Source organism: Chionomys nivalis, chromosome 5 (assembly GCF_950005125.1).
Source record: "Chionomys nivalis chromosome 5, mChiNiv1.1, whole genome shotgun sequence".
In the NCBI taxonomy this organism is placed as follows: Eukaryota; Metazoa; Chordata; class Mammalia; order Rodentia; family Cricetidae; genus Chionomys; species Chionomys nivalis.
The window spans coordinates 45,716,626-45,735,300 of record NC_080090.1 but is presented as its reverse complement, the minus strand read 5'-3'; the positions used below and the strand labels follow the sequence as shown (position 1 = coordinate 45,735,300).

Genomic DNA, 18,675 nt, shown 5'->3' with positions numbered 1-18,675 from the left:
AAGGTATCTCAGCTCCTAATCCTAGGTTGAGCCCTTCAGATAACGTCTCTAGGAGACAGGGCTGGTAATAAGTAACATTTCACATTTTCTGTGTGGTGAATAAGGAAAGATTCCCGCATGCCTGCACAAGCCTTCTCTGGCTTCGTGAATATTCTGCTACGTCTCTCAGTTTCTCCTTAAGTGTCTTCTTAGGTCTTTGTATCTTTAGCACCTTAGCCTTTTTCTTTTTATGAATTTTATCCAAAGCACATGTATACATGTGTACCAAATATAATCCTTGGCTAACTGTTCCCCACTCAGAAATTAATAATCTCACTTAAAGCAAAGAGGTGCAGTTTAATTCTTTTCTTGAAAACACATGAGTTCCTAGACAAATGCTTATTCTGTTATCCATGGGTTAATTTTAAACTCCACATGAGCAGTCAGTGCTATGCTATTATATTTTGCTAAGAATGCATTAACAAATTATATTTGCTAGAAATTTCCATTAGATCTACAATTAGGTTTAATAGCTATCATTGGTATATATTGCATTTCTCAAACTTTATCAAATACTCCATAGGGAAACAGTCATGACCGTGGGTATTTATAGATCACCAGAGCTAGACACCGTGCCTTGGACACAGAATCACACAGGGCATTTCACTTCTGAGAATGTTCTAGAACCGTTCTTTGAAAGTGAGGCAAGAGTTGGAGATGGAGAGATGGCTCAGTAGTTAAGAGTACTTGCTACTCTTTCAAAGGCCCTAGGTTCAATTCCCAGTACCCACAGGGCAGCTCACAACTCTCTGTAATTCTAGTTGCAGGGGATCTGACAGGACACAGATATACATGCAGGATGAACACTGATGTACATACAATAAAAATCAACAAATCATTAAAACTTATGTCATTTTTTTTAAAAAAGGAAGTGTAGCAGGAACAGTGGATAAGCTAAGCATATCTCCACCAATTTTCCTCCCCATGCAGGGCACTAGGAGTTAACTCTCAAAGCTTCAGGGGTCCTGGGCTCCTGAGGAAGCCTGTCAGAGGAGTTGGTCTAAACTGCACCTGAAAGAATAGTATCTTTACTCACTCGAAGGGTACCTCCTTTAAGGTGTAGTAAGGTTCTTTTACCTTGATTGGATTTCTATGACACCTCCATTCCATGCTTCCTGAACTTTGGCCCATCAGAGAGACCTTCCTTATTCCCATGGCTTCTTCCCTCTATGGAGAAGACCACAGGTAGTGAAACACCTCTCACCGACTTCTGCCGTTCTTTTCAACTACAAACCCAACCATCTAGGAAGACACTAATAGTCACAGCTGCAGAAGTCTCTGTTGTGGAATATTATTTTAACATGGGCTACATTCATTTATGCTGTGGAATATTTGTTTAATGATGCAAAGATGTGTTGCATTCTTTTATGCTGCATTTGTTTAACTCTGTGATTCTTTGCCTGTCTAACACACCTGATTGATCTAATAAAGAGCTGAATGGCCAATAGCTAGGCAGGAGAAAGGACAGGCGGGGCTGGCAGGAAGAAAGAATAAATAGAAGGAGAAATCTGGAAGAGACTGAGGAGTTGGAAAAGGAAGAGAAGCGGGAGCCTGGGGCCAGTCACCCAGCCATACAGCCAGACACAGAATAAGAAGGAAAGGAAAGATATACAGAAATAGAGAAAGGTAAAATCCCAGAGGCAAAAGTAGATGGGAAACCTTGAGTTAAGAAAAGCTGGTTAGAAACAAACCAAGCGAAGGCAGGGTATTAATAAGAAAGAATAAGATCTCCGTGTATTTATTTGGGAGCTGGGTGCTGGGCCTCCCAATGGGTTAAAACAAAACAAAACAACAATCCTCCACATTTGCCTTGCTTCCGTTCTAGCCAGTATAGTTGGAATAGGTGACTGTGTGGTGGTACTTGGAGATGCTACAACTCAAGGTGGTCTAGCCAGCTAGCGAATAGTGGAAAGGCCTGACCGTGACATCATGAAGTTGAAAATCTTTGTTCAATCTTCACTGTTGTTTTTTTCTCTCTTCTCGTCTTTCCTTTTCCTTTTCCTTTTTTTTTCCATCTTTACAATTTTTGGAAGACTGTAATTGGTGATGGAAATTCAGGCCTTGAGCAATGAAGAATGATGATCAAGAATGCAAGGTTAGCTGACTGCGAGAGAAGACAGGGTCTTCTTAGAGAAGAAACAAGAGAGACATCATTACAAGAGAGGCATGTCACCTCTGGTTTTGAGTAAGACTCTGGGAGCTTACATAAAACAGAGCTAACTCACAGAATAGTTTGCTCATAATTCAGAAATCAATTTAATGACTATCTGTTGTCCTGAGAAAGCTGTTTTAGTAACATAGTCAAATTTGTGTCTGTTTACACTGTCAAGTTTTATTAAATAGCATTAAATTTTATTAGTTTTAACTCAGAAAATATTTTTGATTTAGCTTGGTACTCATAATGATCGGCAATCATGTTTTTTTTTATTCCATTCCTATCTTAGTCACTAATCAATTAATTTTTAGATCCCATATCATAATTTACATAATTATAGGTTACGGAAATAGTATGGAAGGGACAAAAGCCTCAAGGATCTAAGGAGGCTTACAGAAGGCACCATAGGTGTAAACAAAGTGTGTGCAGGTGCCCAGATGAGTCAGTAACAGCCCACTCTAAAAACTACTCAGGCTAAAGCCTGCCAAAGCACAAGGTGCGGTTAGTAGACCAGGGGATGAACCTCTGGAAGTTCAAGTAATATGTCAGCCAGGGTAACCATGCTGAGCTAAAGGTCTGGACAGTAACTCAGGAGGTAGTAGCCTATCTATTCTGGGAGGCAGACCCAGACGGTTGGATGCTAAGGCCTGTGGAAAGCAGTTGGGTACCACTGGTCCCCAGTGTTGAGTGTCTAAGAGCATCCTCAGTCTTTTATTTTTATTTTTTTAAATATTTATTTATTATGTATACAGTATTCTGTTTGTGTGTATGCCTGCAGGCCAGAAGAGGGTACCAGACCTCATTATATATGGTTGTGAGCCACCATGTGGTTGCTGGGAATTGAACTCAGGACCTTTGGAAGCACAGGAAATGGTCTTAACCTCTGAGCCATCTCTCCTCAGTCTTTTAATGCACTGTGCAGAATGATCTGAATCTTTACATGAAACAAAACTCCCCAACTGGTGTACTTACTCAAAAGCAAATTCATATTTTTCTGGTTTATTTTGAACTTGATTTTGTTGTCACATGCTTGCTATTTAAAGGGTGAATGGAAGATGATTTGGGAATATCAGTAATTAACAAACAAAATCTATGTTTTTCTAAACACAAAACAAAGATTTTTGTCTAAAATAATATCAACTGCCTGGGTGAATATTTTAATTTCCAACTGAACATGACAAAAGCTCTGTAAGTGGAACTTCAGTTGGTAATGCTTTTAAATACAGTTTCTTTATGAGTGATTCAGAACCAGATTCACAAAAAAGGAGACAAAATAGCTGATTTTTATCAACCTCACCATGAATTAATATTTAATACTTAGGGTTTTTTAACTTCATTGACTGATAAAACATGATATATATTTTAGTACATACTAACAAGAATTGTTTTCTATTTTTCTCCTTTTGTATTTTGACTCTTCTATTTGGCTTATTAAATATAATAAAGAGATAGCTTACAGGGAAGTTAAGAAAAATTATTTTTCTGTTGCTTTTATTATCTAATTTTTGCTTCAGTACAAATGAGCTTTACTTTAGCTTAGTGTTTCAGAATCTATTTGACTATTGCGAACTTAAGATACAGGTACATCTAGAGGGGTTGTTATTTTGTATAAATTTGTCCTTTGGAAACTCTTTCCTGAAATGACATGTCATGATCTAATAATAGAAGTTGACATTATATCCCTCGATGTCACTTGATGTATTGAAGAAGAGGACATTTGTATTCCTGGATACAAAAAACATGAGAATCCATTCAAATAATTCCACACAGTTGTAAAGCTTTTGATATCTTCCCATTTCAATTAAGGAGTTCTTTTCATTTGTAATCACTGAAGATCCATAATAGAGCAGAAAGAAAAGTAGAGGAGAAAGCTCTTTTAGCAATGGATTTTGAAGGGATCCCATTTGGATAGGCTAGGAACCCCCTGTCAAGCAAATCTGCCTACCTTCTGACTGGGCAGAGAGGATTGTGTTAACGAATCCAGCCATGCAGCCTTTATCACAGATCACTGCATCCGTGAGAAAGATTGCTTTGCCGAAAAACCCAAAGTACTGCATGCTAAGTAGAGATTCTAGAGACCACGATCTGCGAATTCTAAGCCCAAGCTGTCATGCAAGAGCAAACAGAAAGGAATCCTTAAAGTATTTATACCTCACACAAAAACCTTCTCCAGGGTACAAAGTTGTGTGATAGGGCAGGAAAGAGCTGCCCCTCACAGGAAGTTGTCTTCAATGGCTTGTTATTCTGTTGTCCCAGACTTATTCATCAATGTGTAGTAAACCAAACAGCAAAAAAAAAGAAAAAAAAAAAAAAGAAAAAAAAAGAAAAAGAAAAAAAAAGAAACAATTTTTACTTAAAAACTTGGTCATATGTTCATCTCATAAAAATTTCTTTAGATGTTTAGATGTTTCACAAATAACATCTGTATAAAACATTAACATGTAATTTTACTATCAGGAGAGAAAAACATGTATTAATGACATTAATGAAGTAATGAAGTACACTAGATGCAAGATAATAGAATAGATATCATATAGTTGCCAAAGTCATAGAAAATTCAGTGTGAAGTGATAAGACTCAAGAATTACGTAGAACATGGTTCAAAATATAAGAAAAATCTAAAAGAAGTACCATTGTTGATGCTTACATTTACTTCTTGCATCCAGCTTAGTTTAGATTCATAATGATCCATCAGAAAGGATGAACTTGAGTTTAAACTTTGACTCATGTAATGTCTTACTGCAAATGTTCAAGCCAGAAGTCAAGAGGGTTATGAGGTGAACATTCTTTCCTCTAACCTATATTGCTTAGGCCACAGCTAATGCCAAGGGCTTCACAAAAAACCACAAACACAGATAATTAGTTGATTTTCCAACGTTTTTTCTTCTATAGCCCACGGAGCTGCCATGCACTGTGGAAATGGAGTCTATTTACCAGAACTCCACTGACTTCATCCTGCTGGGCCTCATCACACACCCCGCATTTCCGGGGCTGATCTTTGCTGTGGTCTTCTCCATCTTTGTGGTGGCTGTAACAGCCAACTTGGTCATGATTATGCTCATCCGTTTGGACTCACGTCTTCACACACCCATGTACTTCTTGCTCAGCCAGTTGTCCGTCATGGATACGGTTTACATCTGTATCACTGTCCCCAAGATGCTCCAAGATCTCCTGTCCAAAGAAAAGACCATTTCCTTTCTGGGATGTGCACTGCAAATATTTCTGTACCTTACCCTGATTGGGGGAGAGTTTTTCCTGTTAGGCCTCATGGCTTATGATAGGTTTGTGGCTGTGTGCAACCCTCTACGGTACCCCATAATCATGAGTCCGAGAGTGTGTTTGTTTATGGTGCTGGGTTCTTGGGCTGGTGGATCTTTGGATGGATTCATGCTGACACCTGTCACGATGAGCTTTCCCTACTGTGGATCCCGAGAGATCAACCACTTTTTCTGTGAGATCCCAGCAGTGCTGAAGCTATCCTGCACAGACACATCACTCTATGAAACCCTGATGTACGCATGCTGTGTGCTGATGCTTCTCATCCCGATCTCCATCATCTCAGTCTCCTACACGCGCATCCTCATCACCGTCTACCACATGAGCTCCGCTGAGGGCCGCCGGAAAGCCTTCGCCACCTGTTCCTCCCACATTCTAGTGGTCAGCATCTTTTATGGGGCAGCCTTCTATACCAACGTACTGCCCCATTCCTACCACACCCCTGAGAAGGACAAGGTCGTGTCAGCCTTCTACACCATCCTCACTCCCATGCTGAACCCCCTCATTTACAGCTTAAGGAACAGAGATGTGGCTGCAGCTCTAAGAAATGTCCTGCGGAAACATGGCTTCTCCCGCACATTACAAGTGGGGCACGTGCCTGGGAAATACTAGCAGGATGGAGCCAACACTTCGGTGTGGATGCTGTAATCTTACTATAAAATACACTCTTTGTTCCCCTCAGCATCAGTTTAATCATCTAAAACTTACCACCCAGCAATAGCTCTCTGTTTTACTCACCAGTCAAGAATGAGATATGAAATCAAAGGCAGAGAGATCCAGCATCACTGACTTTCCTATCTGAATTCATCAGCAGCGTGTGTCAGCATTTTCAGCCAAACTGCACTGTGAATCTTCCCAGGCAAGATGAACATCCCTCTGGAGCTCCCTGAACTGGTATCTTTATGTGTAACATTTGACCATATGTTCTTTGTGTCGGTATTAATTATGAACATCTTTGGGGGGTGGAGCCTACAAACTACCCATGTTAATTTATATTCTAAAGCTGAATAATCTCAGTCCTCCTTGCCAGCCTTTGAATGCAAAAGTGCCAGGAGTGCTTTCCAAGTCTTTGAGGATTTAATTTTAAATATAACACCAAACATTAAACATTAATTAAACATTTTTTAATGATGAGAATGTAATTTTATTTTAAGAATCAGAAAACCAGGTGCCTGATTTGCTGCATACATAAAATCTCAGTTATATGTTTGCCTAAATAACATCTGCATAATATACATGCATGTTAATATGCCAGTGTGGATATGGGTAAGGCTCTACTGATAGATTAAGAGATACAAACAATCAATGGTTATTGAGGAAGGGAGCATTAGTATTCTCATAGTACAAGCCTACCAATATATTATACAATCCCATGTGGTCATTCCTAAACATGCATACGTACAAGAAGTTGACTCAAAAAATTATATATATGTATGTATATAAAGTAACATATATATAAAATAACACCAAGAGAGGAAGTCATAAATAGGGGGACATGGGATTACTTAGTGGATAGATTATACAAATTATATAAATACAGTATAGTCATATATGACATTATCAACAAATTTTAAAATTAAAAACACAAAAGAAAGGCCACCAATAACCATAAATTTTCTCCTACAAGAAACACACATCACTAGCAAAGATATCTACCACCTTAGGGTAAAAGGATGAAAAGGGCATTCCAGGAAAATGAAACTAATAAGCCGGCAGGTGTATCTATTCTAATATTCAATAAGAATAGACTTATAACTAAATATAGAAAATACAAAGAAAGTTTCTTCAACAAGGGGACAACATCCATCATGTTAATGTTATAATCTGAACATACATGAACCAAACACAGGAACCCCTAATTTCATAAAGAGCAAGCCATGTAAGACACAGTTTAATTATAACACAGTGATAGTGAGTGACTTCAGTACCCTGTTCTTACCAATAACACTTCATCTAGACCCAGAAATTAAGAGAGAAACATTGAAGTTAAACTTCGCAGTGACCAAATTGCCTAATGCACATCTACAGAACATTCCACTCAAAGACTAAAGAATGAACATTAAAAGACAAAACAAAAAGAGAACTACAAGCCAATATCCCTCATAAACATAGATGCAAAGATTCTTAATAAAAATATTTGCAAATGAAACACAAGCAAATATCAAATAGATAATCCACTATAGCCAAGTTAGTTTTATCCCAGAAATGAAGGCATGGTTCAGAATCATATAATTGGATTTAAAAACAAATGTCATATTATCAATGATGCAGAAAAGGGTTTTCATGCTGTACAATATGACTTTATAAAAAAAGTTATAGAAAGAGTGTGACTAGATTACACCTCAACATCATAAAGCCTACATACAAGAAAATCCACAACCAGCATTGTCCTAAGGATCTGGGCTGCCACCTGAGGCCATGTTGCTGTTCAAGGGCCATGCAGTCACTGGGTCCATGCAGATCTGCATGACCTGCAATGCCAACTGTGACCTTAGTAATGTCCTGGCCCAGGCTGATGACAAGGACCATGTCTGGGTCTGTGGTCCAACTGCAGTCAGGGTCTGTATTGATAACACTGGTCTGTGTTGCCATCAAGGGCATCATGGATGACCACCTAAGAACATGTTAGTGTTCAAAGGCCATGCCAGTGCCAGGGCCATAGAGATCTGAGGGACCTGTGCTGCCATCCAGGGCCATGGTGTCATTAGATTTAGGCCGCTACCCAGGGCCATATATCTGGGTCTAGGGCCCTGGCACAGCCATAGTCTGTGTTGTTGTCTATGACTTCTGCCACTGCCAAAGACAATGAGGCTAGGGCTGAACAGAGTGCGTCCCACACCTCACTGGCTGCAACACTAGGGAGAACTGGACCTGCCTCCTACCATCTGCATCACTAGGGAGAGTGGGCAGCTCTCCCTTGCCAAGGCAGCACAGTAGAGCTGATCCCCTTGACTGGGACGCAGGTGAGCCAGCCCAGAAGGGATGAGAGTGGGAGAGGTAGGACCACTATCTGTCTGTCACATGGTGGTATGAACAAGGGAGGGATACACCCCTCTGCCCCTTGACACCTACGGAAGGGAGGAAAACTCTTCCTGGGGTCATGAGAGTGGGTGAGCCACCCCGGCCCTCATCACCTGCAGCACTTGGGAGAGTGGGCCTTGCACCACATCTGGGAAACACGAAAGAGTTGAGCCTGTGGATGGGGACACCGGTGATCTGGTCCTATGAACATGCATGAGAGACCTGTTTCCACCCTTCATCTGCTATGTGGTAGGGGGTTGACAGGGAGATGCCTTCCTTCATCCTCCACCCCTTGATGCCTCTGGTAGGTGGAAGAGCTGGTGCTGAGGCCCTAAGAATGGGAGGACTTGTCTTGTTCCTCACAAGTTGTAGTGCTTGGGAGAAAGGACCCTATACCTCACTCAGGCAACACAGTAGAGCTGACCCTGTTGGCAGGGGGTGCAGGTAAGATGACTCTGGGTGCATATGAGCAAGAGAGCCAACCCTGACCCAATCTGCCATGTGGTGGCATGAGCAAGGGAAGAGGCCCTCCCCTCTCACCTGTGGCAGACAGGAGAGCTGGCCTTGGGGACATGAGAGTAAGAGAGCTGGCCCTGCACCTTATTGACTGCAGCACTGGGGAGAGCTGGCCCTGCACTTCACCAGCCATTGCACTGGGGAGAGTGGGCCCTGAATCTCACCTGGGCAAACAGTAGAGCTGGCCTGATGGTGTGGCTGCAGGTGAGCCAGATGTGAGGGTATGAAAGCAGAACCATCTCCACTCCTTACTGCCTGCTGTAGTGGGGTTGGTAGCTAGGGCAGTGCTAGATACCTCACCCTGGTGGTTTGATGAGGGAAACCTGGCGGGATGATCAACCCAGCTACAATCCAAGGCCCAGAACCAGAGCTATGAATTAGTTCACCCCAACATCCACCTCATCTGGGAACTGCTGGAGCATGTGAAGAGGCCAGACCTGCAGGTAAAAAGCTGTAGAATCTCCATGACATAGGTCAACTACAGGATATTCAAGAGGAGTCCCATTGAGGACCCAGCATCAAGGGTGTAGCAGAAGCCAGAGGCCTTGAAACAGACAATGACTCACAGCAATGAACACTTACAACTAAAGGTAAGTGGACTAAAGGGTAAACTATGTGACGCACTGTGTCACACCACAGTTCCTAGGCTGAGACTCTTTTTTCTTTTTGTATGTTAGTTTATTAATTTGTTTTTGTTTTGTTTTTCTTTAAATTTTATTTTATTTGTGAGGTGAAGGTTGAAAGGGCAGAGGGCAGATTTGAAGGGATAATGAAATGAATGGGATCAGAACACAGAATGTAACTTTCACAAAGAATTAATAAAAATCAATCAATAAATATATGAATATATTATATGTGCATTTAATGAACTTAGAGCACTTGGAGTGATAAATCTCTCCCAAAGAGCCTTATACTATTTATCAAAGCTCCAGTGGCAGGCATAGGAAGCCTTTCTTCACATTCTTGTTTGGGGGAACCCAAAGGATTTCCAAAGGGCATAGGATATTACTGTTGTCCTTATTGTCCACCTAGAACTTGAAGGTAAAACATTATTGCTGAAGAAATCACACAGTTTTGACACTGGTGTTAGAGAAATTAAATTGAAACTTGTAGTGAGAAAGGGCCTGCTTTTCGTCCCAGCCGCCTGGCTAGCTTAACCCCCAAAATAATCACACAGAAATTGTATTAATTAAATTACTGCCTGGCCCATTAGCTCTAGCCTCTTATTGGCTAACTCTCACATCTTGATTAACTCATTTCTATTAAATCTGTGTATCACCATGTGACTATGGTTTACCGGCAAGGTTCTAACCTACGTTCATTGCAGGCAGGAGATTCATGGCATCTGCCTTGTCTGTCCTTCTTCCTAGCATTCTGTTCTGTCTTCCTCATCTATCTAATTCTGCCCTATCAAAAGGCCAAGGCAGTTTCTTTATTCAGCCAATGAAAGAAACACAAATACAGAAAGATCTCCTAGACAATTTCCCCTCTTCTGTTTAAACAAAAAAGAAAGGTTTTCACTTTAACATAGTAAAATTACATATAACAAAACAGTTATCAAGCAAGAATTACAATTACAATATTTATATCTATTTTATATTTTACCATCACAAAGGAAAACTATAACTATCCATTCTTCAACTCCATCAAAGACTCCAGAAGGATATAATATTGCCTAAGTAAACAAGAAGTAAGCAACTTCCAAAACTCTAGAAATGACAAAGACATCTCGCTGCCTGGACAGTCACCCAAAGTTCCTCTGTATCGTTGGGGCATCCATCTTCAGCCTACAAGCCCATAGTCTCCAGCAGACATTTCCATGAAGCAGGAAAATTCAAAGACAATTCAGTCACATTCTTCTGTATCCTGCAGAATGTCTTGCAGACTCTTTCATGAAGCAGGAACCCTGAAGAACCATCTTACCTTTAGGCAAGTTCAGCAGTCATCTCTCTGTGGGTCCTTCATGTCCAGTTTATGCATCAGTCCAGGCAAGATCAGTTTCTTGCCCAAATGGCTAACCAGTTCCATAAGGAGACTACACGTGTCTCATTGTCATGAAAAGCCCTAAGTAATTAAAACATTTTAAATGCCATATTCTGTAGTCTTTGGAAGATATGAAGAATGAATACCTGAAATATATCTATGCACATCTAGAAAATCTAACATGACCACAAATTTGACTATTATAGATGATTGTCCATTAACAACCTATATTTCCTAATTATACATTACATTTTTATTTATTTATTTATTTATTTATTAAAGATTTCTGCCTCTTCCCTGCCACCTCCTCCCATTTCCCTTCCCCTCCCCCAATCAAGTCCCCCTCCCTCATCAGCCCGAAGAGCAGTCAGGGTTCTCTGTCCTGTGGGAAGTCCAAGGACCTCCTACCTCCTTCCAGGTCTAGTGAGGTGAGAATCCAAACTACCTAGGCTCCCATAAAGCCAGTAGGTGCAGTAGGATCAAAACCCAGTGCCATTGTTCTTGACTTCTCAGCAGTCCTCATTGTCCACTATGTTCAACGAGTCCGGTTTTATCCCAAATTTATTCAGACCCACTCCAGCTGGCCTTGGTGAGTTCCCGATAGATCATCCCTATTTTCTCAGTATGTGGGTGCACCCCTCACGGTTCTGAGTTCCTTGCTCGTGCTCTCTCTCCTTCTGCTCCTGATTTGGACCTTGGGGTTTCAGTCCGGTGCTCCAATGTGGGTCTCTGTCTCCTTTCATGGCCTGATGAAGGTTAGTATCCAGGAGGATGACTATATGTTTTTCTTTGGGTTCACCTTCTTATTTAGGTTCTCTAGGGTCACGAATTATAGGCTCAATGTCCTTTATTTATGGCTAGAAACCAATTATGAGTAAGTACATCCCATGTTCCTCTTTTTGGGTCTGGCTTACCTCACTCAGGTAGTGTTTTCTATTTCTGTCCATTTGCATCCAAAATTCAGGAAGTCATTGTTTTTTACTGCTGAGTAGTACTCTAATATGTATATATTCCATACTTTCTTCATCCATTCTTCCATTGAAGGGCATCTAGGTTGTTTCCAGGTTCTGGCTATTACAAACAATGCTGCTATGAACATAGGTGAGCATATACTTTTGTTGTATGATAGGGCATCTCTTGGGTATATTCCCAAGAGTGGTATTGCTGGGTCCAGGGGTAGGTTGATCCCGAATTTCCTGAGAAACTGCCAAACTGCTTTCCAAAGTGGTTGCACAAGTTTGCATTCCCACCAGCAATGGATGAGTGTACCCCTTTCTCCACAATCTCTCCAGCAAAAGCTATCATTGGTGTTTTTTATTTTAGCCATTCTGACAGGTGTAAGATGGTATCTTAAAGTTGTCTTGATTTGCATTTCCCTAATCGCTAAGGAAGTTGAGCATGACCTTACATGTCTTTTGGCCATTCGAACTTCTGTTGAGAATTCTCTGTTCAGCTCAGTGCCCCATTTTATAATTGGGTTGATTAGCCTTTTACGGTCTAGTTTCTTGAGTTCTTTATATATTTTGGAGATCAGACCTTTGTCAGTTGTGGGGTTGGTGAAGATCTTCTCCCAGTGAGTGGATTGCCTTTTTGTCTTAGTGACAGTGTCCTTTGCTTTACAGAAGCTTCTCAGTTTCAGGAGGTCCCATTTATTCAATGTTGCCCATAATGTCTGTGCTGCTGGGGTTATACATAGGAAGTGGTCTCCTATGCCCATGTGTTGTAGAGTACTTCCCACTTTCTCTTCTATCAGGTTCAGTGTGTTTGGACTGATATTGAGGTCTTTAATCCATTTGGACTTGAGTTTTGTGCATGGTGATAGATATGGATCTATTTTCATTCTTCTACAGATTGACATCCAGTTTTGCCAGCACAATTTGTTGAAGATGCTCTCTTTTTTCCATTGTATACTTTTAGTTCCTTTATCGAAAATCAGGTGTTCATAGGTTTGTGGGTTAAAGTCCGGATCTTACATTCGATTCCATTGGTCGATTTCTTTGTTTTTATGCCAATACCAAGCTGTTTTCAATACTGTAGCTCTGTAATAGAGTTTGAAGTCAGGGATGGTAATGCCTCCAGACGATCCTTTATTGTATAATATTGTTTTGGTTATCCTGGTTTTTTTTTGTTTTTCCATATAAAGTTGATTATTGTCTTCTCCAGATCTGTGAAGAATTTTCATGGGATTTTGATGGGGATTGCATTGAATCTATAGATTGCTTTTGGTAGAATTGCCATTTTTACTATGTTGATCCTCTCAATCCAAGAGCAATTCATTAATTCAGTTTTTCTCCCCTGATAGTAGAATTACATATTAATGTTTTATACAGATATTACTTGGGACTAAAGGAATTCTTGTGATATGAATATATGACTAAGTATTTGAAAAAAATGTTTCTTTTTTGCTATTAGGTTTACTACATATTGATGCATAAATTTGGGACATCAGAATAACAAGCCATTGAAGACAACTTCCTGTGAGGGGCAGCTCTGTCCCACCCTATCTCACAACTTTGTACCCTGGAGAAGGTTTTTGTGTGAGGTATAAATACTTTAAGGATTCCTTTCTGTTTGTTCTTGCAAGATAGCATGGGGATAGAATTCTCAGATTGCCGTCCCTAGAATCTCTACTTAGCACTCAGTACTTTGGGTTCCTGGGCAAAGCGGTCTTTCTCATGGATGCAGTGATCTGTGATAAAGGTTGCATGGCTGCATCCAATAACACAGTCGTCTCTTCAGTCACTGCCCAGTCAGAAGGTAGGCAGATTTGCTGGACAGGGGGTTCCTAGCCTATCCAAATGGGATCCCTTCAAAATCCATCGCTAGCATGGCTTTTCCCACTACTTTTCTTTCGGCTCTATTATGAATCTTCAGTGATTACAAATGAAAAGAACTCTTTAATTGAAATGGGAAGATATCAAAAGCTTTACAACTGTGTGGAATTATTTGAATGGATTCTCATGTTTTTTGTATCCAGGAATACAAATGTCCTCTTCTTCAATACTTCAAGTGACATCGAGGGATATAATGTCAAATTTTATTATTAGATCATGGCATGTCATTTCAGGAAAGAGTTTCCAAAGAACAAATTTATACAAAATAATAACCCCTCTAGATGTACCTGTATCTTAAGTTTGCAATAGTCAAATAGATTATGAAACACTAAAGTAAAGCTCATTTGTACTGAAGCAAAAATTAGATAATAAAAGCAACAGAGAAATAATTTTTCTTAACTTTCCTATAAGATATCTCTTTGTTATTTTTAATAATCCTAATAGGAGAGTCAAAATACAAAGGGATAAACAGAAAACAATCCTGTTAGTATGTACTAAAATATACGTCATGTTTTATCAGTCAATAAAGTGAAAAAACCCTAAGTATTAAATATTAATTCATGGTGAGGTTGATAAAAATCAGCTATTTTGTCTCCTTTTATGTGAATCTGGTTCTAAGTCACTCATAAAGAAACTGTATTTAAAAGCATTACCAACTGAAGTTCCACTTACAGAGCTTTTGTCATGACCATTTGCAAATTAATATGTTCATCCAGGCAGTCAATATTATTTTAGTGAAAAATCTTTGTTTTGTGTTTAGAAAAACATAGATTTTGTTTGTTAATTACTGATATTCCCAAATCATCTTCCATTCACCCTTTAAATATATATTCTGAAGAGAACAGAAATAGCAAGCATATGACAACAAAATCAAGTTCAAAATAATCCAGAAAAATACGAATTTGCTTTTGAGTAAGTACACCAGTTAGGGAGTTTTGTTCATGTAAAGATTCAGATCATACTGCACAGTGTGTTAAAAGACTGAGGATGCTTGTAGACACTCAACACTGGGGACCAGTGGTACCCAAACACTTCCCACAGGCCTTAGCATCCAATCATCTGGGTTTGCCTCCCAGAGTAGATAGGATATGGCCTCCTGAGCTACTGTCCAGAGCTTTAGCTCAGCATGGTTACCTTGGCTGACATATTAATTGAACTTCCAGAGGTTCTGTCCCTGGCCTGCTAACTGCACCTAAAGCTAGCCTTGTGCTTTGGCAGGCTTTAGCCTGAGCAGTTTTTAGAGTAGGATGTTACTGACTCATCTGGGCACCTGCACACACTTTGTTTACACCTATGGTGCCTTCTGTAAGCCTCCTCAGATCCTTGAGGCTTTTGTCCCTTCCATACTATTTCTGTAACCTATAATTATGTAAATTATGATATGGGATCTAAAAATTAATTGATTAGCGACTAAGATAGGAATGGAAAAAAAGAACCCATGAATCCCGATTCTTATGAGTACCAAGATAAATCAAGAATATTTGCTGAGTTAAAGCTATTAAAATTTATTGCTATTTAATAAAACTTGACAGTGTAAACAGACACAAATTTGACTATGTTACTAAAACAGCTTTCTCAGGACAACAGATATTCATTAAATTGGTTTCTGAATTATGAGCAAACTATTCTGTGAGTTAGCTCTGTTTTATGTAAGCTCCTAGAGTCTTACTCAAAACCAGAGGTGACATGCCTCTCTTGTAATGATGTCTCTCTTGTTTCTTCTCTAAGAAGACCCTGTCTTCTCTTGCAGTCAGCTAATCTTGCATTCTTGATCATCATTCTTCATTGCTCAAGGCCTGAATTTCCATCACCAATTGCAGCCTTCTAAAAACTGTAAAGATTTAAAAAAAGGAAAAGGAGAGAAGAGAAAAACAACAGTGAAGAATGAACAAAAACTTTTCACCTGCATGATGTCATCGTCAGGCCTTTCTGCTGTTAGCGAGTTGGCTAGATCACCTTGAGTTGTAGTGTCTCCCATCGTCACCACACAGTCACCTATTCGAACTATACTGGTTAGAACAGAGGAAGCAAGAAATTTGTGGAAGATCATTGTTGTTGTTTTTTAACTCTTTGGGAGGCCTGGCACCCAGCTCCCATATAAATACACAGAAGCTTATTCTTTCTTATTAATACCCTGCCTTAGCTTGGCTTGTTTCTAACCAGCTTTCCTTAACCCAAGGTTTCCCATCTATCTTTTGCCTCTGGGATTTTACCTTTCTCTATTTCTGTATATCTTTCCTTTCCTTCTTATTCTGTGTCTGGCGGTATGGCTGGGTGACTGGCCCCAGGCTCCCGCTTCTCTTCCTTTTCCAACTCCTCAGTCTCTTCCAGATTTCTCCTTCTATTTATTCTTTCTTCCTGCCAGCCCCGCCTGTCCTTTTTCCTGCCTAGCTATTGGCCATTCAGCTCTTTATTAGATCAATCAGGTGTGTTAGACAGGCAAAGAATCACAGAGTTAAACAAATGCAGCATAAAAGAATGCAACACATCTTTGCATCATTAAACAAATATTCCACAGAATAAATGAATGTAGCCCATGTTAAAATAATATTCCAGAGGCTGCTGCAACTGTGACTCTTAGTGTCTTCCTAGATGGTTGGGTTTGTAGTTGAAAAGAACGGCAGAAGTTGGTGAGAGGTGTTTCACTACCTGTGGTCTTCTCCATAGAGGGAAGAAGCCATGGGAATAAGGAAGGTCTCTCTGATGGGCCAAAGTTCAGGACAGCATGGAATGGAGGTGTCATGGAAGTCCAGATAAGGTTCAAAGAACCTCACTTTATCTCAAAGGAAGTGCCTTTCCAGTGAGTTAAGATGCTAGCCCCCCAGGTGCAGTTTGATCCAACTCCTCTGACAGGCTTCCTCAGGAGCCCAGGACCCCTGGAGCAATGAGAGTTAACTCCTAGTGCCCTGCATGGGGAGGAAAATTGGTGGAGATATGCTTAGCTTGTCTACTGTTCCTGCTACACTTCCTTATTTTAATAACATAATTTTAAATGATTTATTGATTTTTATTCTGTGTATTTAGGAGCCAGCCATGATAAGCTAAATATAAACAGATCACCCAAAGGCAGTTCTTTACTTCCAACCATCATCACCTACCAGAGTAGGACTCAGCCATGATAAGGTTAATGGAGGCCTGAGTCTCAGTAGTTTACCCCGAAGCAATACCTGATTGCAGAAAGGACCACAAACTGAGATTACCTGAGGACCACCCAAGAACAGATCATCCAAAGGAAATGCCTAACGTTCCAACCGCTGTAGATAGGATCACCTGCCAGCACACTCACCAGGACACCCCTAGACAAATGTCAGCCAATCAGGGGTCCTGAACCTCAGAAAGCCCTCACCCCCACCCTAACTACTATAAAAACCCAACTCTAACTGAACTCGGGGATCTCTGTTTATTCCAATATGATGGACATGCAAGAGACCGAGTTTCCAAACTTGCATAAAATAAAGGCTCTTTGCTTTCACAAATGGGACTCTGTCTCTTTGTTGGCTTTTGGGAGATTTTGCGTATTTGGGCATAACATGTACATCAGTGTTCATACTGCATGCATATCTGTGTGAGGGTGCCAGATCCCCCTGCAACTAGAATTATAGAAAGCTGTGAGCTGCCCTGTGGGTACTGGGAATTGAACCTAGGGCCTTTGAAAGAGTAGCAAGTACTCTTAACTACTGAGCCATCTCTCCATCTCCAACTCTTGCCTCACTTTCAAAGAACGGTTCTAGAACATTCTCAGAAGTGAAATGCCCTGTGTGCTTTTGTGTCCAAGGCACGGAGTCTAGCTCTGGTGATCTATAAATACCCATTGTCATCATTATTTTCCTATGTAGAATTTGATAAAGTTTGAGAAATTCAATATAGACCAATGATAGCTATTGAACTTAATTTTAGATCAAATGGAAATTTTTAGCAAATATATTCTGTTAATGCATTCATAGCAAAAGAAATAGCATGGCAGTGGCTGCTCATGTAGCTGTGCCATGTGGAGATATAAAATTAACCCAGGGATAACAGGATAAGCATTTGTCCTGGAACTCATGCATTTTCAGGAAAAAGGTTAAATTGCACCACTTTGCTTTAAGTAGAGATTATTAATTTCTGAGTGGGGAACAGTTAGCCAAGGATTATATTTGGTACACATGTATACATGTGCTTTGGATAAAATTTATGAAAAGAAAAAGGCTAAGGTGCTAAAGGTACAAAGACCTAAGAAGACACTGAAGGAGAAAAGGGGAGACGTAGCAGAATATTCACGAAGCCAGAGAAGGCTTTGCAGGCATGCGGGTAGCTTTCCTTACTCACCACAAAGAAAATGTGAAATGTTACTTATTACCAGCCCTGTCTCCTAGAGACGTTATCTAGGATTAGGAGCTGAGATACCTTGAAACCAGGAGACATTTGAGCAGAATGGGGAGTTGGCTTCTTGGAACTGTAGCTTTACGAACCAAGAAGATAGCAGCCAGCTCAATCAGGGCAAGCTGGGTCAGAGCAAAGAGAAGACAGCAGCCAGTTCGGCCAGGGCAAGCTGGGTCAGAGCACAGGTAGAAATAGGCCTGGGTGATACTTTAAAGAAAGAGAATCTCTTCATGGCTAGGGTCACATCACAAAACACCCGCACATAGGCTCTGGCAGACGTGTGGGGAGGGATGGGCTGGGTTCGTTTGAACGCAGCTGATAAGGAACCTTCAGATACAGGGTTTGGGGAAGAGACACCAGGGTAAAGACTGGGAGATAGTCTCAAGATATCTAAAAATGGAGTACGCATGTGTGTTATTACAGTGGAAAACAGCAATCAATTAGTTTTTTAAGGGACATGTATTTGATGGATTTATGGTCTTGAAAGCA

General features: G+C 40.4%; 1 protein-coding gene across 1 annotated transcript; it reads left to right on the top strand.

Moving 5' to 3' along the window:
• Positions 1 to 5,113: 5,113 nt before the first annotated feature.
• LOC130874832 (olfactory receptor 2T2) lies at positions 5,114 to 6,082 on the top strand. The gene has a single exon (XM_057770355.1). The coding sequence runs from the start codon at positions 5,114 to 5,116 to the stop codon at positions 6,080 to 6,082; it is 969 nt and encodes a 322-aa protein (XP_057626338.1).
• Positions 6,083 to 18,675: the final 12,593 nt, after the last annotated feature.